Raw genomic sequence first — 26,561 nt, 5'->3', positions numbered from 1 at the left:
CAAACAAACAAAAACTGAAGGAATTCATCACCACTAAACCAGCCCTACAAGAGATCCTAAGGGGGATCCTGTGAGACAAAGTACCAGAGACATTGCTACAAGCATGAAACCTACAGACATCACAATGACTCTAAACCCATATCTTTCTACAATAACACTGAATGTAAATGGACTAAATGCTTCAACCAAAAACATAGGGTATCAGAATGGATAAAAGAGCAAGACCCATCTATTTGCTGTCTACAAGAGACTCATTTTAGACCTGAGGACACTTTCAGATTGAAAGTGAGGGGATGGAGAGCTATTTATCATGCTACTGGAAGTCAAAAGAAAGCTGGAGTAGCCATACCTATATCAGACAAACTAGACTTTAAATTAAAGGCTGTAACAAGAGATAAAGAAGGGCATTATATAATAATGACAGGGTCTATCCATCAAGAAAACTAACAATTATAAATGTCTATGTGCCAAATACGGGAACCCCCAAATATATAAAACAATTACAAACATAAGCAACCTTATTGACAAGAATGTGGTAACTGCAGGGGACTTTAACACCCCACTTACAACAATGGATAGATCATTTAGACACATGGTCAATAAAGAAACAAGGGCCCTGAATGATACATTGGATCAGATGGACTTGACAGATATATTTAGAACTCTGCATCCCAAAGCAACAGAATATACCTTCTTCTCGAGTGCACATGGAACATTCTCCAAGATAGATCATATACTGGGTCACAAAACAGCCCTTCATAAGTATACAAGAATTGAGATCATACCATGCATACTTTCGGACCACAATGCCATGAAGCTTGAAATCAACCACAGGAAAAAGTCTGGAAAACTTCCAAAAGCATGGAGGTTAAAGAACACGCTACTACAGAATGAATGGGTCAACCAGGCAATTAGAGAAGAAATTTAAAAATATATGGAAACAAACAAAAATGAAAATACAACAATCCAAATGCTTTGGGATGCAGAGAAGGCAGTCCTGAGAGGAAAATACATTGCAATCCAGGCCTATCTCAAGAAACAAGAAAAATCCCAAATACAAAATCTAACAGCACACCTAAAGGAAATGGAAGCTGAGCAGCAAAGACACCCCAAACCCAGCAGAAGAAGAGAAATAATAAAGATCAGAGCAGAAATAAACAATATAGAATCTAAAAAAACTGTAAAGCAGATCAATGAAACCAAGAGTTGGTTTTTTGAAAAAGTAAACAAAATTGATAAACCTCTAGCCAGGCTTCTCAAAAAGAAAAGGGAGATGACCCAAATAGATAAAATCATGAATGAAAATGGAATGATTACAACCAATCCCTCAGAGATACAAGCAATTATCAGGGAATACTATGAAAAATTATATGCCAACAAACTGGACAACCTGGAAGAAATGGACAAATTCCTAAACACCCACACACTTCCAAAACTAAATCAGGGGGACATAGAAAGCTTGAACAGACTCATAACCAGCGAAGAAATTGAATCAGTCATCAAAAATCTCCCAACAAATAAGAGTCCAGGACCAGATGGCTTCCCAGGGGAACTCTACCAGACATTTAAAGCAGAGATAATACCTATCCTTCTCAAGCTATTCCAAAAACTAGAAATGGAAGGAAAACTTCCAGACTCATTCTATGAAGCCAGTATTACTTTGATTCCTAAACCAGACAGAGACCCAGTAAAAACAGAGAACTATAGGCCAATATCCCTGATGAATATGGATGCAAAAATTCTTAATAAGATACTAGCAAATCGAATTCAACAGTATATAAAAAGAATTATTCACCATGATCAAGTGGGATTCATTCCTGGGCTGCAGGGCTGGTTCAACATTCGCAAATCAATCAATGTGATACATCACATTAATAAAAGAAAAGATAAGAACCATATGATCCTGTCAATCGATGCAGAAAAAGCATTTGACAAAATTCAGCATCATTTCTTTTTTTTTTTCAACGTTTTTTATTTATTTTTGGGACAGAGAGAGACAGAGCATGAACGGGGGAGGGGCAGAGAGAGAGTGAGATACAGAATTGGAAACAGGCTCCAGGCTCCGAGCCATCAGCCCAGAGCTTGACGCGGGGCTCGAACTCACAGACCGCGAGATCGTGACCTGGCTGAAGTCGGACGCTTAACCGACTGCGCCACCCAGGCGCCCCCAGCATCATTTCTTAATAAAAACCCTCAAGAAAGTTGGCATAGAAGGAATATACTTAAACATCATAAAAGCCATTTATGAAAAGCCCACAGCTAACATCATCCTCAATGGGGAAAAACTGAGAGCTTTCCCCCTGAGATCAGGAACACGACAGGGATGTCCACTCTCACCGCTGTTGTTTAATATAGTGTTGGAAGTGCTAGCATCAGCAATGAGACAACAAAAGGAAATCAAAGGCATCAAAATTGGCAAAGATGAAGTCAAGCTTTCACTTTTTGCAGATGACATGATATTATACATGGAAAATCCGAGAGACTCCACCAAAAGTCTGCTAGAACTGATACATGAATTCAGCCAAGTCGCAGGATACAAAATCAATGTACAGAAATCAGTTGAATTCTTATACACTAATAATGAAACAAAAGAAAGACAAATAAAGAAACTGATCCCATTCACAATTGCACCAAGAAGCATAAAATACCTAGGAATAAATCTAAGCAAAGATGTACAAGATCTGTATGCTGAAAACTATAGAAAGTTTATGAAGGAAATTGAAGAAGATATAAAGAAATGGAAAAACATTCCGTGCTCATGGGTTGGAAGAATAAATATTGTCAAAATGTCAATACTACCCAAAGCTATCTACACATTCAATGCAATCCCAATCAAAATTGCACCAGCATTCTTCTCAAAGCTAGAACAAGCAATCCTAAAATTCATATGGAACCACAAAAGGCCCCGAATAGCCAAAGTAATTTTGAAGAAGAAGACCAAAGCAGGAGGTATCACAATCCTAGACTCTAGCCTCTACTACAAAGCTGTCATCATCAAGACAGCATGGTATTGGCACAAAAACAGACACATAGACCAATGGAATAGAATAGAAACCCCAGAACTAGACCCACAAACGTATGGCCAACTAATCTTTGACAAAGCAGGAAAGAACATCCAATGGAAAAAAGACAGTCTCTTTAACAAATGGTGCTGGGAGAACTGGACAGCAACATGCAGAAGGTTGAAACTAGACCACTTTCTTACACCATTCACAAAAATAAACTCAAAATGGTTAAAGGACCTGAATGTGAGACAGGAAACTATCAAAACCCTAGAGGAGAAAGCAGGAAAATACCTCTCTGACCTCAGCCACAGCAATTTCTTACTTGGTGCATACCCAAAGGCAAGGGAATTAAAAGCAAAAATGAACTATTGGGACCTCATGAAGTTAAAAAGCTTGTGCACAGCAAAGGAAACAACCAACAAAACTAAAAGGCAACCAACGGAATGGGAAAAAATATTTGCAAATGACATATCGGACAAAGGGCTAGTATCCAAAATCTATAAAGAGCTCACCAAACTCCACACCCGAAAAACGAATAATCCAGTGAAGAAATGGGCAGAAAACATGAAGAGACACTTCTCTAAAGAAGACATCCAGATGGCCAACAGGCACATGAAAAGATGCTCAACGTCGCTCCTCATCAGGGAAATACAAATCAAAACCGCACTCAGATATCACCTCACACCAGTCACAGTGGCTAAAATGAACAAATCAGGAGACTATAGATGCTGGCGAGGATGTGGAGAAATGGGAACCCTCTTGCACTGTTGGTGGGAATGCAAACTGGTGCAGCCGCTCTGGAAAACAGTGTGGAGGTTCCTTAAAAAATTAAAAATAGATCTACCCTATGACCCAGCAGTAGCACTGCTAGGAATTTACCCAAGGAATAAAGGAGTAGTGATGCATAGGGGCACTTGTACCCCAATGTTTATAGCAGCACTCTCAACAATAGCCAAATTGTGGAAAAAGCCTAAATGTCCATCAACTGATAAATGGACAAAGAAATTGTGGTTTATATACACAATGGAGTACTACGTGGCAATGAGAAGGAATGAAATATGGCCCTTTGTAGCAACGTGGATGGAACTGGAGAGTGTGATGCTAAGTGAAATAAGCCATACAGAGAAGGACAGATACCATATGTTTTCACTCTTACGTGGATCCTAAGAAACTTAACAGAAACCCATGGCGGGAGGGGAAGGAAAAGAAAAAAAAAAAAAGAAAAGAAAAAAAAGAGAGAGCCAAAGCATAAGAGACTCTTAAAAACTGAGAACAAACTGAGGGCTGATGGGGGGTGGAAGGGAGGGAAGGGTAGGTGATGGGCATTTGAGAGGGCATCTTTTGGGATGAGCACTGGGTGTTGTATGGAAACCAATTTGACAATAAATTTCATATGTTAAAAAAAATGAGCAACTTAGCTAAAAGATAGCTCTTGTATATGTTACATATTACAGGAATAATTTAATTTATGTACTAAATGTAACAAACAGAATTTTCCTCACAAAGAATAGACAATATTTTCCGTAGAAAGTAAAACCCAAGTTCAAAGTATATGTGGAGAAATTCATTTTCAAAAATAAATTCCATGTTGTTTACTCTAGTTTTTAGGATCACTGATGAAAGTGTTTCATTAGCTCTAGGTTTTTTTGATAATCTTATTTTATAAAAATAATTCAAAATTTTCTACTTTTGATTTTAGTATTTGTTTTATTCTCAAATCATACATCTTTTGGTCTTGATACCATGGTCTTATTTACATGGAAATGATTGATGCTATTTGTTGGGGCAAATGTGGACGTTTAAAAAAATGTTGTTGGATGTTTCAGAGTATTTTATATATTTCATCTTTCTATTGGATCAGAATAAAACATACTTCTAAATGAAAAAAAAAATTTATTCCAGTCTGATACTCTTTGGAGGTCACCGCCATTCATTGTGTTATGAAAAGTACCTAAGTAAAATTCTGACACCTGGCAATTCTCTGACACCAGCTGAGTGTCCTACAATTTAATTCAATTCTGACACTGTCCACCTGGAGATAAATCAGATTCCACAGGTTAAGGGCTCATCCTACAAGGATGCTCCCGGCCCCAGCAAGGCCAGATTGTCACCTGTGCTTCTGACCACCTGTCTATCAAGAAACACTATAGTTGCTGGATTACTGGTTTTCTATAAAGGGATATAATTCAGGGACAGCCAGATGAAAGACATGCATAGGGTATGGTATAGGAAAAAGGCATGGAGCTTCCACACCCTCTTCAAGAGTGCCATTTCCCCCAAATTTCCATGTGTTCACCAACCAAGCAGCTCTCTGAACCTTGCCGTTTTGGTTTTTATGGAAGCTTCATTACATAGTCACGACTGACTAAATCATTGGCCATCGGCACTCAATCTCCAGCCCTTTGCCCCTCCCGTGAGGTCAGGGTCGGGGGGGACTGAAAGCTCCAATCTACTATCCCTGTGGGGATACTATCCAAAAGTCAGCCCATTAACATAAATTCAGGTGTGGTTGAAAGGGGTTTGTTATAAATATCAAGACACTTTTATCCCTCTTATCACTTAGGAAATTCCAAGGGTTTTAAGAGCTCTGTGCGAGAAATGGGATAATTAAAATATGTTTCTCATGATAAATCACAATATCATACCAGGGTATTCTGCTATTCATCTCTTCGCACATCACATATAGTCCCACTGAAATCTCTATTTTACAGACAGTCTATCCATCCCATTTCTAGAATTTTCTCACTAAGGCACTGTTGGTATTTCCAAGCCATGCATGGCCAATCTATGTGTCTGGAAAGGATGGAAAGGAAAGTGCTTGGTATTCCTGAGTAAGATTTCAGATTCATGCTTTAGAAACAAGAACTGTGATGGAGGAGGGCTGACCAGTCTTCAGGGGGTACGCTACATGGCTGAGCTCAGGGAGACCTGGCCTGGCAGGGCACATATATGAGAAACAGATGATTTTGCCTGTGGTCTTCAACTTCTTTTCTCCTCAGATTGCCTGGGCCTCTATAAAATCTCTGTCTCGTGACTCTGTGGTTAATGAAACCTGCATGTGCTGGTTCTGTTCCAGGGCTCACAGAGTTCTGTCTGTCCAAGACTGCCTTTTCCTCTGGCTCCTCTGTCCTTGTCAGGCCGAATGAGCTCTACCCCTCGGAGGCCCTCTTGATGGCAGCTGGACCTTCTGGTAGCTTTCCACACACTCTCCAGCTGTTCTAACCATCCACCCAGAGCCCACCATGCCATTCTTTACATAATGGGATTGCTTTCTTAATGTGAAATCCCAGTTGGGTTCTCCAGTAAGCATCACTGCTTCTGCTTGAAGACCCACAGTTGCAATCACATTAACTGCCCCTAAAAATGACAATTGTGGAAACAGCTCTTATTAGCCCATACTTGCTTACAGTGTTAGAAACCACAGCCAGATTCCCACAGTAGTAGTAGGAGCTGCCATTTATAGAGAGCTCATGATGCGTTAGGCATCAGTGTTTTATATTATTTTAATCTTCAAATTAACTATCAGGTAGGACCCACTATTTACAGCTAGAGAAATCGAAGGTCAGAGAGGTTAAATAAATTACTGAGTGTCACACAGTTGATAAATGGTGGGGCAGGACTGTCTAACTACAAAGCCAATATATTTCCCTCCCACTGCCAGAGCCACCATGCTATATAATGTCCCACTGCTGCTATCTGTGATTGGATTCCTCTTCTGGGCAGATGGAGGGATGCCCCCGACACATGGGATTCAGCATGGCTATGCACGGGAGGATGAGAGTCCAGTTAAGATCAGTCCAGGGAAAATTAATGTTAAGAATCCTCACAGGATCTAGAACACCAGGCCTGACTGGTGGACCTATTCACACCGCCATCTTTCCTCTCCCTGTGTTGGCCATTGGGACAACGAAATGCAAGGAAGAAGCAATGGCCAGGGTCTACTTGTGAATAAAAGTTGGCCTTTCTGCCACCCTTGGCATATTGGTACAGTTTTTCAACCCCTAGTGTAGCCAAAATTGTGTTGTGTTTGGCAGTGGGGTGTGAGGGGGATTTCTCAAAGAGGCAGAAAGTAATGTGGGCCTTATCTTCAGAAGCAGCCACCATCTCTTGCTTTCCTATCAGCCTGGCTTTGCAGCCAGCCTGTGGCTAAAGGTGTTGCTCAGGCTCTTGAAAATAAGGCTTGTCCAAATAAGATATGGGCTGGCTGGAAGGCATATTTCAAGAAAGAATTGCCTATACTTTATAATTCAATATATACAGTAATCCTAGTAACTGTTCTGTCTTTACTAGAGGGAGGAAGAAGGAAGGTTTGTTAAACTTTCTCAAGAAGTGAACTGCAGCATGGAAATCTATTGACCTGTGTCCCATTCTCTCTTGAAAATTCTATGCTGTCAAAGGCAGATAGCTTTTCCAACACAGCTGCATTATCCACAACAGCAGCACAATAACTCCCGCTGCCCTGCCTATATTGCTTGGGGGATTTTTTGTATGTGCATGTTTTTTATTCTATTTTTCCATCTGGTGACTTTTGTTTTCTTCTAAATGGTGCTGTTTAAATGCTTTCCACAAACGCAATCTTGAAAATAAACACATTGAATGGATAAGAACAAAAGAGGATCCATTCTCGATGCTGCTCACTGCTGAGAGGTTCCCTCAGCTGCAGGGAGATGAGGGCCAAATGGATGAGTGGATTGTCAGTGTAAAATGCTACCCAAGGGTGCTGCCAGGATTAGAATCTAATCAGAACCACATTAACAGTGTCATGACACACACAGACGGAGAGAGATACAGAGATAGAGATAGAGATAGAGATAGAGCCTTACCAACTGAGCACTCATAATCAACCAGTGGGCCTTGAAAACTTAGGAGGCTCATCTCCCAGTTGGCAATTCTCAAAAGCCTTGGTTTTATGCCTCCAGCGCTTCCCAATAGAGAGGAGACTGTGGCTAGGTTGCTGCTTTATCCCTCAGGGACTTCCCCTCCACTTGCTTCCCCACATTCCCTGACCACTCCCCTGTGATCATTGCCTTAGTTTGGGCTCCCCCAGAACAGATGCTGAGACAAAGATTTGGGCACAGGTAATTGGGAAGGACTAAGAACTCCGGTAGGAAAGTGATTCAGGGAAGGAAGGCAGTCAACAAAGGTTGTGTTGCCACACTAGCCATCACAGGGCTCAGTCCTGTGAAAAACAGTGTCAAACACGCACCTCAGAATGCTTGTGCCCAGGGTAAGAGAGCCAGGGCATTTGTACATAAACTTCCAGACCATATGCTGAGGGCTGCTCCTTGGGGTGTTAATTCTGGGCACTAATGAAACTTGCTTGCATGTGAGCTGAAGGGCTTTCCACAGTTCTGAAAAAGAGCTCCAGGCACAGGTGTATAGATTGGCAGTTTGAGGTTGGCTGGAGTGCACTGGACGGTGCAAAGGGATGTGTCTCGGGCACTTGTAGCATCTCTTTGTCATCACACATACAGCTTAAGACAAGCAAGTCCCTTGGAGTCAGTGGCAGAGCCACATCTGAAGGATTTTTAGGGTGTTTTTTTGTTTGATCCCATATTTACCCACATCAGAACTATCCTGCTTTCCCCCACCTGCCCCTGAGTGTAAGTTCTTGATAATTGCAAGAATTGATTCCTTGCCTTTACAGATGAAAGTGCCAAGCACCTGAACATGGCTCAGAGACTCATGGCATAAATGGACACAGGGCCCCAGGCTCCAGCTGGGCTGGGAGGCAGCAGCTATTTGCTGGAAGCAGAACTTCGGTTGTCCTTGGTGGTGACTCCAGCTCCCGTTCTCTTTCCGGGAGTGTGCAGCCCACCAGAGGAGTGGCAGATATGGAGACCTGATTCAATGATGCTGCCTTTAGCAGCAACAGCAGAAAATCTCAGTTCAAACTGGTTTAAGCAATATGGAAAATCCATTTTATTTCGCTGAATAGGATGTTTGAGGTAGAGTGTTCTAGATCAATTCAGTGGTTCAGGTTCTTTCTAGCTCTGTTTTGCCATCTTCAGTGTGCAGAACTTGTTTTGGGGTATCTCCCTTTCTTACAAAGTGGCTGCTGCAGGTCTAGGTCTCATGCATATATACACACACCACTGTAACCGACCGCCATGATGTGGAAGCCCAAACCATGCCACACAGATATACCGCAGGGAGAGGCCATGTGGAGATGTTCTAGCCAGCAGCTAGCTGAGGTCTCAACCAGCTTCCAGGCAGAATGTGAGGCAGATACTGTGGTATTATCCACATTTTAAGTAGGAAGAAATGAAACTTGGGGAATTTAAATAATTTGTCAAGGTTACAGATCTAGGAAATGGGCAGAGAAAGACTTAAACCCCTAAGGGTTCAGAATTCAGTGGTTTTGCCTCCCAGTCAGACCCATTTGTTTCTTTTTTGCAGGCCCCTGAGCTACTAAGCAGCTTGGGAGGGTGCCCTGGCTTTGCCAGAATCCATCCCCTCTCAGCCTTCATTGCCAGAGTTTATTCCAAGGTACAGCAAGGCTTCCATTCTCCTTGCCAACCTTGGCCAGGGAGCAGAGCACAGGGCCAAACCTGGGGCCCTGGCTTCAAACCTACCCCCTGAGGGTGATCTAGTCTCCTGCTGGCAGATTTCAGTAGAGCAAAGAGTGAATCTTCCTCAGGAAATCCTGGGGCCACAAATCTGAACCTGTTTTCCATGTGTTAGAGAACTAAAAAAAAAAAAGGAAAGTCATGATTCTCATGAAAACATAAAGTGAACACATGTCAAAGATTTTATTTAAGTCACTAATGGAGGGAATTGGTTAGATGTAACTGGTTCAAAGACGAAGTCAAAAGAACCACAGATTTGCAAGGGATAAAGGAATGTTGAAGTAACTTTATATATGGACTTGAAACTTGATTTATTATGTTTTGTGGGGAAGTGGCAGAGTTTATTTCCATGTCTTCAGACAAGAATTCTTTGCATTGCTATCCCTTGTATGCAATTTTCAGAGTTGTAAAGTAACTTGAGAGCAACGAAAGGCACAGAACTCCCATAGAATCAGATATGCAAAGGCTCCAACATCCCATTGGAAGGTTTTCCAGTAATCTCCTTTGCTTATTCCAAAGTCTTACATTTTTCCTTGCATTTGAATGATTTTCCTTGGGCCATCTTCCCTATTTGTGGTTTCTGGGTGAGAGCTGTCCCTCTTTTTCTTGGGAAGCCTTACACTGTGGGCTTTGGAACCAGGCAGACCTTGGGTTCAGATCTCCATTTGCATTTACTAGGCATGGAGCTCCACTGAAATCACTTAATCCTAGAGTCTACTTCATATGGCAGGTGTGAGGATTAAAGTGCTTGGCACTGTTGCAAATTTAATGTATTCATCCTATCATCCCCTCTGTTTTATAGATATGGAAACTGAGACACTGGGTTTTTAAGGCACCGACCTAAGGTCATACTACTGGGTCATATGGTGGAGCTGGAATTCAAACCTGGGCAGTTTGGTTCTGCTGCCACACTCAAGCAGTCATGAAATGGCAGGTGCCAGGTGCTTCTTAGCCTCTCTAGTGTGACCAAGTTGTGATGTCTGCTTGAGTTGGCTGACTACCCTAAGAAGCCATGGTGGTCACTCCTCACTGCCTGTTCACCTTCTACTCCTGTTTGGCACCATAGTGGGGTGCCATAGGGTCCACTGCTCTCCTTGGGACCTGCTGTGCTCATGACCCCACGTTCTTCTTGTGTGGTTGTTTGTTCTGATATTTCATTGAAATCTAATATAGAAAAATGCACAGCTCAATGAATTTTCAGAGTGAACACATATGCATATAAACATGTAAGAACATGGCTAGCACCCCAGAAACCAACTTGTGCCCCTTTCCAGTCAATGCCCTCAAGGACAGCTACTGCCCTGACTTCTGTCACCACAATTTTGCCTGTCTTTGTTCTTTATGTGAAGGCAGCCACAAAGTCTGCATTCTTTTGTGTCTGGCTTCTTCCGTTCAACATTTTGCTTATGAGGTTCACCCATTTTGTTGTAAGTACTTGTAAGTTTATTCATTCTTGTTGCTGTATGAAAATGCAGTTCATTTCTCCATTCTATACTTGATAGGCATTTTGATAGTTTCCAATTTATGGTTTCAGCCCATACCTTTTGGCCCACGGAGACACATGTTTTTTGTGGGCTGTGCTTAGTTTATAAAAGTAATGTTGTGAGTTGGATGGTCCTGACATTTTCTTAACAGATGGGTCAGTCTGCTTCTTCTTTGCCACAATCAGCAATTTGGCTTTTGTTCCTTTTCTTCCTTCAGGTCAAGTGTGCCGGCCCATCTGCGGGCCTGTTCAACACGTGCTGAGCAAGGCCAATGGCAGCCCTGCTGTATTTCTAACATATGTGGTAACTAGCTCCTTCTGTGCATCCTGGTTCATGGAAGGAGGGGAGGGTGGGAGAGCCTGGAGGATCAGTGATCTGAGGCCATCTCGCAATCACTGGGGAGTCTGGAGACTCAGCTGTGGGAGGAGCTGAGCCCTTCAGGTATTTGTTCTTCAGGGACAGTGATTTCTGCTCCCCACTCTTCTTTATCTCTTGATGAGAAACTTATTGCTTCTTGTCTACCCCTTTCGCCTCCCCGCTGAAATGCATACAAAGGAATTTTTCCCCAAACTTGTGCTTGTTAGTGTGCACCTCGGGTGGCCTTCCCTTCCCCCTGTTCTCTGCCACACTAGGAGGTGGCCCTGGGTGGTGTGCATTTTGTATTGTTACCCACTTTTGTCCCCTCCTATAAGGAGACCAGACCCTGTCTTTTTCAGAGGTGTTTTGACTGTTGCTGTTTCTGCTTCATCCCCCTTTCTCTCAGGCCTCATTAGCCACTTCCTTACCTGTAAATAAGGATTTTTTTTTTTCCAGGCTGGCACCCTCCTTTCCCCAGAGTGCTCCATTCTCTGACCAGAGCTTCCTGTCAGCAAAGCAGCAAGCCCACACCCTTAAACGGAACAGGCCAGGTCAAAGATTTATATGATGACTTAGTAAAATAAGAATATAAATAGAATGTGAGAACCAACCAAAAAGAAAAATGCACATCTGCTGGCCAGTGGGGACAAAACGGCAGGTTGGTCTTCAGATCTGGTACTGAGCTTCCTTACAACAAGGACAATAAAAGAAATCAAAGAGATTATAGAGTTACTGTGAAGATAATAGAAAAAAGATAAAATAGATAAGAGATAATAATTGTGATATTTTTGAAGAAGTGTCTTATCCATTATTCTATCTCCTAAACACCTGGCTTAGGGCCTCATGCATAGTAAGTGCTTAATAAGTATTTAAGGGCTAAGTTGATAAAGTTACATCACTATTAGCTGCTGGCTAATACACCTGAGTGCTTACTATGTGGCAGGTAAATTCTAATCTGTGCCCATCAACAACTCCAAAGGTGGGCACTGTGGTTCCCTTATTTTTCTTTTTTAAATTATTTTTAAAAATCTTTTTTGTCCTCCCTTCATTTTCAAATGTGGAAGTCAAGTGTAGAGAGTAACTCCCCCAGGTCACAGCTCTTCTGTGGTCTGGTGATGATTTAAAATCAAGTGCCCTGTCTGTAGCCAGCCAGCTTAGGCACTAAGGAATCTGAAATTATAGAGCAAATGAACATTTATGAATATTTTCATTTTACTAGACAGTAAAACCAATCATACTGGCCTTTTTACTACTGGATCCTGTCTGGGAGCCCCATTTGGTGAGAGGCCCTGCTGGAAACCAAGGGAGGCCGCCCTTCCGTCTAGGGGAAGCTGCCAAACTCCAAAGCTGACAAACCTTTTCCGTGTCTGCCCCCTGCTGGCAGACATGAGGATAACAGGGCAATCCCTGCAGCTGGCTATAGGAAGTCTTTGATCAGAGTGAGGCCCTGCGAGCGCTCTTCTGCTGGTGTTGGGGAGAGGGGGTATGTTACCCAAACCTCACACTGGGACCTGTGCTCTGACAAATTGAAATGTCTTAGGATAGGCTGTTTAAAATTGGTTGCTGTGTTGGCAAGTCTAGTCCACCTTGTCTCTTGATCTAGGGTGGAGGCAGCATGGAGGAGGTAAATGTCAGTTTTTAGAAAGCGTTGGAACAAGAGTCAGGAGACCTGGGTTCTAGTCTCAGGGGGGCCATTTACCCAGAGTGGCAGGTGTCCTCTCCGGGGCTGTTCCCTCATTTGCAAAACAAGGCATTGTATTACTTGGCTCTAGTGGGCCTTTAGTCGTAGATCTCCACCTGCAAGTCCTTTGAAGATCTCCCTCAGTCGGGTCTTCTTGGACTCACCTCCTCACCCTAAACTTCCTCCACAAACCCTATTCCCGCTCTCTGGCCTGCATCCCTCTGTGGCCAGATAACTTGCATTCTTCCCTACCCTGAGCCAAACCTTAGCACCTTTGTATGAGGTCTCCAGGCTCACACTAACTGAAAATGGGAATCTTATGGTTCGGAAAGTAAACTGGGCTGTACTTCTTGGCATTCAGTCCAGCTTGTCTTCCTCCTACTGGCAAGACCAAATTCAGGATGGAGAAAGAGAGAAGCAGCCGAAACCAACAACTTATATGGGATTTCTTTGGGTACTAAAGATGGCGTCTGATGTAATAACCAATCTTTGCGCAATGTGATAATTTGCAAAGCATTCTGAGTCATAGAACAACTCTGTGAGGAAAGTATTTCTATCACCCACATGCGTGTGAGGGAATTGAGCCCAGAGATCTACAAGGTCCATGGTCACTTAGCCAGCATGTGGCTGGGCTGGAACCCAGGGTCAGTCAGGTCCACCCCAGGCTCAGGATTTACCCCATCAGAAATGTGCAAGGCCTGAGAGTTCAGACAGTGGTCATTAATTCCAGAAGAAGGCAGTGTCAGGCAAGACAAGCCCTCTCACCCCTTCTTTCTGATGGAAACATTTCTTCTCCTTCTGGAATAGTTCTGTACTGGATTTCTTACATATGGCTACATGTCCCTTACTCAAGCCTCTTGGTGCAGATCCTAGTCTAAGCTGGCACTGGCTTGTTCTGCACTAACTGGTCTGTACCTGTGTGTATGTGTGTGGCATATTTGGACAAATCTTATCGTCCCTGAACCTTATCTTCCCTGAACCCACTGAGGTGGGGATGGTAATAGTGAAGAATAAAAGCAGGATGTGTGGGAAAAGCTTTTTATAATGTGCAGAACCACAAAGCATTAGAACTTGCTGGGGAGGGAGGTAGAGGAATTTACCTGCCAGCTCCCTTCTGTCTCCTGTTTTACCCTTGTACTTCCAGGTTGGGTTAATGATCTTCTCCAGCAGCTTCTGGGGAAGTCAGACCCCCATACCTAAGCACAGTGCTTCAAAGGATCCAGAAGCAGTGAAAGGGGCCAGAGCCCCATGGGTCAGGTTGGATGACCCGGCATCTGGGTGCAGGGCTGCTGAGGCTCTGGCTGTGGGCAGGAATGATGGGGAGTGAGCTAGGACCAAGCCCTCAATCCAGGGGAAGCTGAGACAGCCAGCAGTATCAGGAAATGAGGAGATGGAAGCTTCTGGCACTTTCCATTTGAGCAAATGGCTGACGTTCTGGGGAAAGCTGGGGTCAAGGAAATCTGGAGAGACACATAAAAGTTGATGTGGTCCAGTGGTGGATACCTAAGGAGCCCTGAAAGAAATGTGGGGGCTGGAGTTCCTGTAGGGCAGGGGTGAGAGTTAGAACCACTGGATGTGGATATTGCTATGAACATGACCTCATGTTCAACCCTGGTAGTGTCTGGGGTAATAAGAGCTTCCAAAGGATTTTTGTATTTCCTTTGGAGCACACAAAGTATACACATTGATTCAGCCCCACATAGGGTCTAAAGCAGAGCTTTTTTGGTGAAGGGCAAATTATTTTTCTTAATTTTCAACCCATCATGAACTGACACCTAAAAAAATGTGATAAAATACTAGAAAATGAAATTAGAAATGCCTAAACCAGTTCCTACAATATTCATTGAGATGAATCCTCTGTTCGTGTATTTGGATAACGTGGTGCTATAAAATTTTTAAATGCTGACTCTCCCTATCCATGTTTATCTCATCATGAGCGCCACTTTGTAAATTCTGATTTCTGGATTCCTTGAAGATGAAATCAGTCTTTATAATTACAATAGAGATAGTACTTTTTAACAAATGGACAGTTTATACAGGGAACAAAAAGGAAAATTCATAGCACTTAGTTTGTCAACACCACATTTACCAAAAGAACAGTCACAGTCACATTAAAGATACATTTGCGTGTGCTGATGGCCATGTACATTGAGGAATGGTATTGAGTACCTCAGTATCACCAGAAATATTGCTTTCCTACTTTAAACTGGAACATATTTGTGATACCAGATAATAAAAAGTAGAGGAAAAATAGCACACTACTACATCTTAATGAAACTCTGCCATACTTAGTGTAAAACTCAGAATCCACATGTGGTATTCAGAAAAACATGTCCAGAAATGGGAACAAGCAGGAGCTGGCTCTCCTGGGACAGGGCAGGACTGGACATTGGCCAACTCTGGGCCTATCTTTTCTGGTTTTCTGGTTATTTTCAACTTTGGATCTTAGTAACTGAATTTAATCTGTTTCTATCTTGATTTCAAATACAAAGCTAATGACACTTGACTCAGTTGAAAAATAAAAATTGGCACACTAGTCATCTGGTGTCAAAATTATCCTCTTGTTAGGAAATATCCTGAAAATATTAAAAAAAAAATAGACAGTACTAAGCCCCTGAAGAAGATGTAATTTACAGGAATGAGACTGTTTTTCAGTAGACATCCGAAACATCTATATTCAGCTTGAGGATCATACTAATGATGATCTAATGATGCTGTCACTGCTCAGAACATTTTTGGAAAGCTTTCTTTAGAATTGTGTTCAGAGGACAATACTCTTGGTATTGGCATACATTAATAAACTTTTTCATTACAGTGTCTAATAACTTGAAATTTAGGGAAATAATTCAAATGGAATCTTCTAGAAACATCAACTAACAATATAATTTTAGGGTCTCCCTCAGATTATGTCAATTCAGGCATAGATAAGAGAATCCCTGGAAAATTGTGTGGAACAAATAATTGGAAAAACATATAATTTTTCAAAATCTATCCAAGACCTCTTAGGATAACTGGGATTTCAAATAAGGTCATTTTTACTGTTTTATGCTTGGGAAGCACTATAGTGAGGGTGCAGCTTCCATATACTTGTCTGTGTCATGTAGACAGCCTGGACATCTAGAAGTCCAAGCTCACGTGTCAAATCTGAGGCACGTGCTGCTTCCGAGGGTCCCAGGGGGCTAATCTGTGTTAGCCAGCACTTTTTTTTTTATCCCTCCTTGTGTCATCACACAACCTACTGCCATCCTCTCATTCGCTTTCCTGTATGCAGAGTGCCTTCTAAGTTCTTCATTCCTTGCCCTCCAGCTTCACTGAGCTAATTTCCTCACCATGGTCATTCCACATCTGCTGCCCCGAGGTAAATGTCCAAATCAGATAGGTAAACCTTTTTCTATTGAAGAAAAAGCCGATGTTTGTGTTTGTTTTACTTGAGCTACATAGACTAGATACCAACATCCATCAATAGATGAACAGATAAACAAAATGTGATATATCCATGCAGTGGAATATTATTCAGCCTTAAAAAGGAAGGAAAGTCTGACATATCCTACAACGTGGATGAACACTGAGGACATTATACTAAGTGAAAGCATCCAGTCACAAAAGGACAGATACTGTAGGATTCTATTTATGCGAGGTACCTAGAATAGTCAAATTCATAGAGATGCAAAGTAGAATGATGGTCGTCAGGGGCTGTGGGGCAGAGAGAATGGGAAGTTATCATTAAGTGGATATAGAGTTTCAGTTTTACAAAATGAAAGAGTTCTGGAGATGGATGTTGGTGATAGTTGCACAACAGTGTGAATATACCTAATACTGCTGAACTGTACAATTAAAGATGATTAAGATGGTACATTTTATGTTATGTGTATTTTATGATGATAGTAATTTTTTTTATAAAGAAGAAAAGAAAAAGTTTTCAACTCGTGTCTCCCCCATCTGTGCATCTCATGACTGTTTTTACTGCAAGCTTGATGCCAGACCCTTAGAAATGCAGGATGACTTGAAAACCTCATGTGCCAATACATTTTCCCCAATTTCCCCCATAATGAATAGAACCATAATTCATGGTGAAAAGAAAAGCAATTTGAATATGGGCCAAGTAGACTAAGGCTGGCCCACATCCAGACCTTGGTGGAATGAAGCATTGAAGCAGTCAGCTGCATTCATTAAGGGGAAAGAGGTCTTTTTCCATTTCTTCCATTGCTGTGCACGGCTAGTCTGAGGCATAGTTTTGCTTTATGCATTAGGAAGGCAGGGCCGGGGCCAGGCTGGGAGCAGAGGTCAGGCAGTCCCCTGCACTGGGAGGTGGCCTCTAAGGCTGAATGAAATTTAGACCTCATCCTTGGGTACCACCACAGAGGCAATGAACAGCCCTCCATGCTAGGCAGAGAGTACCCTGAGCCTTCTGGAAAGGAAAACTAGAGTTTAGTAAGCATGCACTGGACTGAAAATCAGGAGTCTGAGCATCTTCCTCATCTTGCTGCCTAGAAGCTGTGAGGACTTACTTAGGTAAAGTTTGTAAACCTCTAAGCCTTCAAGGTTTATAGGTGGTGGATTGTGTCTGCTCCACATCCCATGAAATCTTTGAAAATAGTGAAAATCATATGATGAATTTCTCCTGAAACCTTGAGATATGATTAATTCCTAACAAGAAGAGATGCAAATGTTTCATCCAAATGAACTTAAGTCACTTTTATTTCCATAATCTATCATTGCAAGAGCTTTTGAACGAGGTGGTAGATTAACTTATTTTCTTTCTTTTTGTGTGTGTATGATTAAAAGAGGGAAGATTCTTTTATTGCCTTTATGGCCACTTTTAAATTATCTGAATTTGTGTCATAAATAACTAGGAGCTTTGAGAAGGTATCAGCATTGAGTGTACATCTTCCTAAAGCTGAGTGAAAAGCAGGTTATTCCAAGAGCTTTTTCTTGATCTGCTCTTGTTAAATGCTCCTAAACCAAGTGGTCTTACAGGGAACATGCTCATAAAGGCTGCAGAGGGTGCCTAGCAGGAAGTGTGTCATCTGAAAACATAGATCATGCTGTGTGCCAGGCACTAAGATGAAGAAAATATGGATGGCTAGAGAAAATATATCGATCAATTTACTTTGATTCCTTAATAGAGCCAAATTAATTTAACTGGTTTGACCCACTATTGACTGGTGCTTGGAGAGACAGGACAAGTCCCCCCTCATTGTTTTTGGAATTATCCCCATGGTAACATGGCTGGCCAGGGCTCAGATAGGGGCAAAAATTCATCAGTATTCTCAAGACCTCATTTTCTGCCACCCCATCCCCCAATGTTAATACTTATACCAATGAAAACTTACTATATTTGATTTTAAAAAGGATAAAATCCCACTTTTAGTAGATGTAGAACACAGGAAACAATCATAGATTTTGGGATAAGTCAGAGGGTTCAAATTTCTAGGTAAGAGAGTGTGGGCAAGTTACTCTTCGAGAATCAGCTTTATCATTTGCAAAATGGGGAATAATCTCTTGCATGATTGTTGTGAGGTTTAAATGATATAAGCTGGACATGGTCAGCACTTGGAAGAAGCACTTGTTAGTTGTGGCATCTTAATGATTTATAACATCTCTTTGCTCTTCACACTTGCCTGAAGAACCACACACAAAGATGTGTCAGGCACTCCTGCATTATCGCAGGCAGAGATTTTTCCAAAGTGAGAGTTCATTTCTCTTGCATGTTTTTGGTTTTTCCTAGAGCTATACAAGCAGTAAAAGCAGCAAGCTGCCGTTGGGAAGGGTGGTAGGGATGCCAGAGAGAGCATTAATTTCAGGAGGGAAGGGAGGGACTGTTGATCTTAGTGATCCATTAGTTTGAGTATGAAACCAAGGCCACTCAGGAAAAAACTATTTGTTTCAGTAAATGTATTGGTTTGCCTGTGAGTTCCAGTAGGGCATAAAGTGACTGTGAGTGAAATGTGTTCCATGAATATCCCATGGCCTGGCAGCAGTAAGTTAGGGCAGCATTCAGACTTATTAGTGTTTTGGGGCTTGTACTCTGCAGTTGATGTGCAGTGGATGCCCAGATCATCCCTTCAGTGACCAATATGCTCAGTTTATTAGAGCTTAGACATAAAGGCGAAATGGTGTTGTTTATGAAGCAAAGAAACAACTTAGAAGGAAAGCATTGGAAATGACTATAGACTTCCTCTGGTGTAATCCGTGTTTATAGATGGTCCACCAAGGTTCAGATCAGCGAGAGGACACTGAGATAATCTTTAGGAGATGCCCAGCTATGAAGGGGCATTGGGCTGGGTGACTTCAAACAGCTCCTAGACTTGAAGCTGGGATCCCTGGCGGGGATCCTAGATGTGGCCCTTACTGTGTGACATTGGACAAACCACATGAACTCCCTGTGCTTCAGTTTCCTGATTAATGCATGAAGTGGAGACTTCTTGTCTTCCTCATTGGATGGCTGGGTGGGTAGGGAGTGCTAATAAAATGATGGATGTGAAAAGGATTGATGTTTCAGGCCTTAAACAATGGGCCTGATCCAGCTCAAGGATGACTGGTTTGGCTGGCACTGTGTTTTAAGAACATTGAACTCGAATACCTTTAGGGGACCCATTCCCCTTTTCTTACACAAGCTCTACTTAAAGCTAGCCCAATCATCTGATTTATGTTACCTGCCTGACTCCTCTAGACATTCTGATTCAGGACCCCTTACAACCTAGATATCACTGTTTAGGTGAGACCAGCTTCATGTGTGGGTGAAGTAGGTGCTATCATTTTTAAGGGGTTCTTGAAGGTGCTACCTTCTTTTCCCTCCTCTCCTTCCATAAGCCCATCTTGCTGATGTCTGTAATTCTTTTGGGAAATCCTGTGGACAAAAACCTATGTTGGAATGGAGGATAATATTTCAAGCCTTAGCTTTGCTTTACCATTTATAACTTAGGTAGATTTAAAAAGCAGATTAGAGGGGTGCCTGGTTGGCTCAGGTGGTAGAGTATGTGACTCTTGATCTCGGGGTTGTGAGTTCAAGTCTCATATTGGGTGTGGTGATTACTTAAAAATAAAATCTTTTTAAAAGGCAGGTTAGATAAAAGCAGACATAAAAAATTTTTTTGAGAGCAGGTTTTGACAAGAGAATCTAAGACACTGACCATGTGTGTTGAGGTATGTGTGGGTGTGAGTGAGAAATTCTGGCAAGCAGGTAGCAAGGGAATATAAATGGATAGATGGGGGAATTTATCTGAAAATGGGAGTAATACCTGCCTCATAATATTGTTGGGAGAATTAAGTGGAATGATAAAGGGCTTAATAGAATAAGAAAGTAAATGCAGTCATTATTGTTTTCTTGGTCTGAAAAATCAACACACTTTCACAATTAACTGGAGTGGGAAGGAGGCAAAAGGGCGATGTGCTCAGCTACTTATCCATCCAAGCTTAAGGCTTGGAAGAGGCTGGAAGAGGCTGCCTCTGTGCCCTGTGTCTGATTGTGTCTCCTCCATGCCAACCTCTGGCTACTTGGAAATAATGAGAGAGTGGCTGAATATTTCACTCATACCAGGAATCTTTGCCAAATGAAGAAATTGCTTAACAGCTGTTCATCATAATGGGTTTCTTAGCATTTTTGAATTTGGCTAAAATAGAGGTGATTTTATGGCCATCATAAGGTCTGGTTTGCCCATGGTGTATTTATAGTAAGTTACTATTTTGTCCTCCACTCTCTTATTTTTTCCTATAGTACCACATCTGAAATGAATTGAAATTGTGCAACACTAGAAGTGTTCCTAGTGGTTAGGGACTAGTCTAGGGACTGATAATTTTCTGTGGAGGCAGATGTTGGCATCCACATGTTAGATCCCGCACCTTATACTAAGTGAATTTTTATAGCATTACTTTTTTGAGAAAGATCCTCCAAACATACCTATGTGGGGGGTGGGTAAGGCAGAATCATCCAATTTTATGGATGAAGAAGCTGAGATATTTCCTGCTTCAAATTCTGTGGGTAAGGAGGCAAGAATTGAGCAAGTCTTTAAAGGGGTTTACCTGTCATCACAAGGTGGAAGAGCTGAGAAGACAGGACTGGCCTCTTCAGCCTTCCAGCGATGAGTCCCATTGCAAAGAAGCAGCTTGATGAAGCGGCCAAGGCTTTGGAAGGAGTGGTGGACTTGAGAGCAAGTCTCCCATACTCCCTGACTCTGTTTTCATGGATACAATGTGGGGCTTACTGGGGCAATCATACTAATGCGAGAGTTGTCATGAAGCTTACAATGAGATAATGGATGTGGAAGCATCTGGCACATCTTCTGCCATCTCTACTGCATGAGAAAAGGTTTGAGAATGTCATGAGTCAGCCTAACTACTGAGCATCATCATTATTATTCCTATGCATAGTGAGAGGTTGCCCTGTACCAGACACTATGCCAAGAGCTTCACATGAATCTTCCCTTGTAATCCTCATGGCAACCTTATGAAGTAGTTATTATCCCCATTGGATTGATGAGAAAACTGAGGCGTGGTGAGATTGAACAGCTTGCTCCAACTATACATTTACAAAAAGGGTGAGTCAAGATTCCTTGTAAAGACTCCTTATAAATAAGTCTCAGAGCTGAAAGGAACCTAAAAAGATCACCTGGGTCATAGGCTCAATTTCCATGTCTTGTAACTTAAGATCTTCATTGCAGGAAATATTTTACTAATACAGTAGTCCACCTCATTCATGAGGAATATGTTCTAAGACCCACAGGGGATACCTGAAACGATGGATTGTACCAAAACCCTATACATACTGTTTTCTTCCTGTACAGACATTCCTATGATAAAGTTTAATTTATAAATTAAACACAGTAAGAGATTAAAACAATAGCTAATAATAAAATATAACAATTATAACAATAGACTGTAATAGAAGGTTTGTGAATGTGGTCTCTTCCTGCCTGCCTCAAAATATCTTCTTGTACTGCACTCACCCTGCACTCACCCTGTACTGCACTCACAACTGCACTGTGTTGATGTGAGATGATAAAATGCAATCCATGGTGAGATGGATTGAGGTGAATTGATGCAGGCATTGTGACCTAGTATTAGGCTACTATTGACTTTCTGACAGTAAGTCAGGAGGATCATCTTCTTCCTGACCGCCATTGACCATGGGTCACTGAAACTGCAGAAGTGAAGCTATGGATAAACGGGGGCTACTGTAAATAAAAATACTGAAGTTTGTGAAACATTTGCTTTTGGTTATGATTAGAGTAGATTCAAGCTTATTCTTTTTTTAAAGTATTGTTTTATTTTATTTTAGAGAGAGAGAGAGAGTGTGTGAGCAGGGGAGGGGCAGAGAGAGGGAGAGAGAGAATCCCAAGTAGGGTCCATGCTGTCAGTGCAGAGCCCAACATGGGGCTTGATTCCACAAACTGGGAGATCATTGACCTAAGCTGAAATCAATAATTGGATATTTCACCAACTGAGCTACCCAGGCGTCCCTCAAGGTTATTCTTATAATATTTTTTATAATTATAGTCTTGTGGTAATTCTCATTTGTTTTATGCTTTAAAATAATTTCTTGGGAGAAGAGAAAGGGGCAGAGTATCCCTAATGGGCTGGACTTGTTGACCAGGTTGACTTGTGTAAATGCATTCTGCTTGTTTGATTGGCCTGATGGAAATAGGGTATGGCCGTTGGCTCTCCAGACATGGGCCAACATCTGTTAAAAGCTGCAGAAAGCAAATGAGGGAGTTCACTCAGCTACGCCCTATCTGTTGAGCCCTGGAGAGTTCAGCCCTGACTTTGCTTTTTTTGAGCTAAGTCCAACTGAAAGTACCACAAATTCCATTCCACTTATTACTTTGACAAAATTTAACTTAGCAAATCCTTCTGCAAATATGGGTGAGAGATTCAGTCACAAAGCCCAGCTGATACAGGAGATTGAGGAGGTTCCAGCTAGTATTCTTTTTAGTGGGCAAAGGCCACACACTTACTAGAATATTAGCACCACGACAGGCAAAAGGTGATGTTTAGAAATAAAAGTGACAACTTCCAACTGACATTTCTTGATATGTGGGGCTTTCTGTATGTGATTGTTTTCCACTTGGAGTAGGAAAAAGTGAGATGTCAATAAAGGCAGAGGGGGGTGTCCAGTACACCTGAGGATGGGAGGGCACAACTGTCCTCACAATTTTACAATAATAGAGCCCTTATAATGCATGCATTTCACTGACAATTTATATACTCCAGTTCTTTGAAAACTGGTAAAAACAGAATCCACGGCACATTCAAGAGTAACAAGTACAGGACAATGAGGCAAAATTCTGAAGAGAAAACAGGATTTTCAAATATATGTTGATAAGCCTAATGAAAAATCAACAGTATTCCAAATACTTTAGGCCAAACCTGTACAAACATATGGGATTTGTCGGTACAGGCTAAGCAGAGAGAAAATTTGAATGATTACCCAGATAATTTGATTCTGGAAGAGTTTGCTTGGATCATTCGAACCAGCATTTGCCCTCTTCCTATTCTTCCCCTGCCCCCACCCCCACCCCTAGTTTTTCCCCAGAATATTTTTGTATCCACAATATTGGTATACAACTATATAAACCCTCCGTTTGACTTTGATCATGTAAACATAGGCCTTGGATACATATATACATACAAAATACAATAGATGTTCCAAGGGAACTGGATGGGTGAAGTACACTAATCTGAAGTCTTTTCCTCTACTGTGAAGCTCCAGCCAGAGGCAAAGTGTGTTAACAGTCATCAAGAGAATTAACTTAGATACATTAAAATCTAAAATCCTGGCCGTTATTTCAGGGGGCTGAACTATTTGGATGATTGTCCAGACCCAACTATGGATACAGTCAAGTACATAGGCATATTTATGTGTATGTTTAGGCCATATGGATGATCCAAATAATTCCAAGTTCAAATATTTTCCTCTTTACTGTTACCTATCCTTGAAATCTTATAATACCTGACTTCTCTTTAGTTGAATTCTGGGGTCAGTTAGGGGTTCTATGAGCAAGAGTGTCTATTCAGTGCTATCCTTCCTTCTGGGGAGTCAGAATGGGGGATTGAGATGGATTGTAAGAGAAAGAAAAGAGCTGCTCTCAAGGAGCTTACACTCTCATTTTATACTCAGTTGTTATTTTATTGCCAAACAGGAGGATGAGGAGAATATTCAAATGTGGAGTTGGTGGTTGACTCAATGGTAATGAGCTTAATTTTTGCAAATGATTTTTAATTTTTAAATGGCATTCAGCAGATAGAATCATATTGGCTATATAACACAAGTAAAGTGGTATTTGGAAAATTAACTCATCTACTTGATTCTCTTTAAAGAGCTAATCATAAGGTGTGCATTTTATCCATGGCTATGTGTAATGATTCAATAAACTCAATAGCTGTTAAATCTCTAAGATAACTATTAAATCCGAGGTAGGATAAAAGATGATTGCAGGGGTTCTACCCTGACCATATTCTCCACTGATCTGTTGCTATTGACTTTGGGATAAGGGAAAGAGAGAGAAGGGAAGACTGTTGAGGGAGAAAGAAGATGGAATGGGTTTGAGCCCACTGGGTTGGAGAATTAGATATAGATATAGAGGACTTTTCCTGCCTCAAATCACTGGGGGCTGTTATAAGAATTAATAGATGCCATTATTTAAAGTTATCTCTTGGTTAGCACTAGTGGAGCTAAGCAAGGATGCAAACATGAAGAAAATAATTTTTATTTGAATTTGAAATGCATTGTGTGATTTTTTCCCCCCTATAACAGATGGGTGGTCCTAATTATATTTTACTTAGGCTATTATTAAATTACTTTGTATCACCCAAATTGATATCTATTGTAGTGGAGGTAATTGGCTGAGGCATGAATTGAGAGACTGGGAAAGGAGAGTCTCCTATTTAACTTTTGCCACAGACAAGTCACCTGTGGATAATCAAGAGTTTCTTTAATAATTCATAGGAAAAGTCAAATGCTGAATTTGTAAGCATTTCTCCAAAGAATATGAATGTTGTAGACCCTACCACTAAAAACTAAATAAAAACACTTTTATTCACATTAGCAGGTATGTTTGGCCCTAAATACCCAGACACCAGCCTGGTCTTTCTAATGGACTTGAGTGCTTCCGCCCTAGACATTAAAATGTTCTTGGGACAAGGCAGTGGGGATTTTGTGGGAAGGCGGACATAAGTTTTGCCTCATGGCCTATCTTTTCCAAAGCCTGTTTTGTGGAATTGACCATTTCCCCTGCAAACTGTTGGCCTCTATTTTCTTTGGAAGTCTGTTTCTCTGGTTTGGACAAGAACAGACAACCAATGTTTCCTGGCTTGCTGACAGCCCATATGAGGTATGCCTATAAAATGGCACAGGCCACCAAATGTCCACTGTGAGGATGATACTACCTGGTAAAGACGGGCGATTTCCATGTGAACTACTGATGAGAAATGCTCCAGAGTAGGTACTGATCAACCTTCTTTAGTGTTTGAGGCACTTTTCTGAATGTCTTGGGGTAAAAACCATTTCCAGCAAGTTGCCAGTCTCATCTGGGTGTAAGGACAAGCCATGTTTTTTCTGCATATTTTCAATACACTCTCCTTGCAAAGTCTGCACGTGGAATCGTCTCAGAAGTGTAACGAGGATGACTTTCAGCATCACCATGGCGATGTATTTTCCTGCACAGCTACGGGGCCCAAAACCAAATGGCTGAAAATACCTGTAAGGAACCTATGAAAATGATCAGACAGTTAGCCAGAGTATTAAAGGCTAGAGTTATGCAGTCTCTGTTTGATTCACCCTGAAAACACTAATCAGTCAGAATGCTATTTCAGGGTCTAAACGATGAGTGACTGTAACTCAAGCAAGCTCTTTTCTCCATCCAATGTGATTCACCCTCTGTGACATACACCCAGCCTTGGACAGTCCCCACTTTTGCTCTTTATGTTAATGTCCTGGGGTAAAGCAATTACGCACAATCTTATTACAGCCAGTGTTAGCATACTCAACTATCTCTGAGGGATGGTCACAGCTTTACTACTCTTCTGCATGTCACCAAGACAAAGATTGTTTTTGTGTAAAGATGTTGACTCCTGGCATATTAGTGCCAAGCACCTAAATATTTATAGTTATGCAAAAAATTAATGGAGATCACATCTGTCTGTCTTGTTCACATCTGTACTTACATAGTACCTGGCATTTAGTATATGCTTAATGAGTTTTTGTTGACCAATTGTCAACATAGCATGGGTTGTTCACATAGAAACAGAATGACCTAGAGAACTGGATTAATTAAGATCACATTTCTACATCATATGCAAATGGAAAAAGAGGGCAGTGAGGGAAATATCTGGATAATTTAGATTAATAAACATCATTGCCTAAAACTGGACATAATAGAAGCAGAATCTACAGTTTCCTTCAGTGAAAGGTGAAGCTCTTCTAATTACTAAGTTCTATTTAGAATGGGAACTACTGTTCATGGGGCCA

The 26,561-nt window shown here is 41.5% G+C and overlaps 1 protein-coding gene and 1 long non-coding RNA gene across 2 annotated transcripts in view; one reads left to right on the top strand and one right to left on the bottom strand.

The window, feature by feature from the left end:
• LOC131516573 (uncharacterized) overlaps positions 1-26,561 on the top strand; it is a 127,267-nt gene that overhangs the window by 77,070 nt on the left and 23,636 nt on the right. The window lies entirely within an intron of this gene.
• The window catches only part of LOC131516568 (aromatase), a 40,176-nt gene continuing 36,611 nt past the window's right edge, over positions 22,997-26,561 (bottom strand). Inside the window, exon 9 of the mRNA XM_058737739.1 lies at positions 22,997-25,802. Coding sequence (XP_058593722.1) covers positions 25,554-25,802 — 249 coding nt within the window. The 3' untranslated portion in view covers positions 22,997-25,553. The remainder of the gene's footprint in view (positions 25,803-26,561) is intronic.

The sequence above is a fragment of the Neofelis nebulosa genome, chromosome 7 (assembly GCF_028018385.1).
Source record: "Neofelis nebulosa isolate mNeoNeb1 chromosome 7, mNeoNeb1.pri, whole genome shotgun sequence".
In the NCBI taxonomy this organism is placed as follows: domain Eukaryota; kingdom Metazoa; phylum Chordata; class Mammalia; order Carnivora; family Felidae; genus Neofelis; species Neofelis nebulosa.
This window is presented reverse-complemented; position numbering and strand designations above follow the sequence as displayed.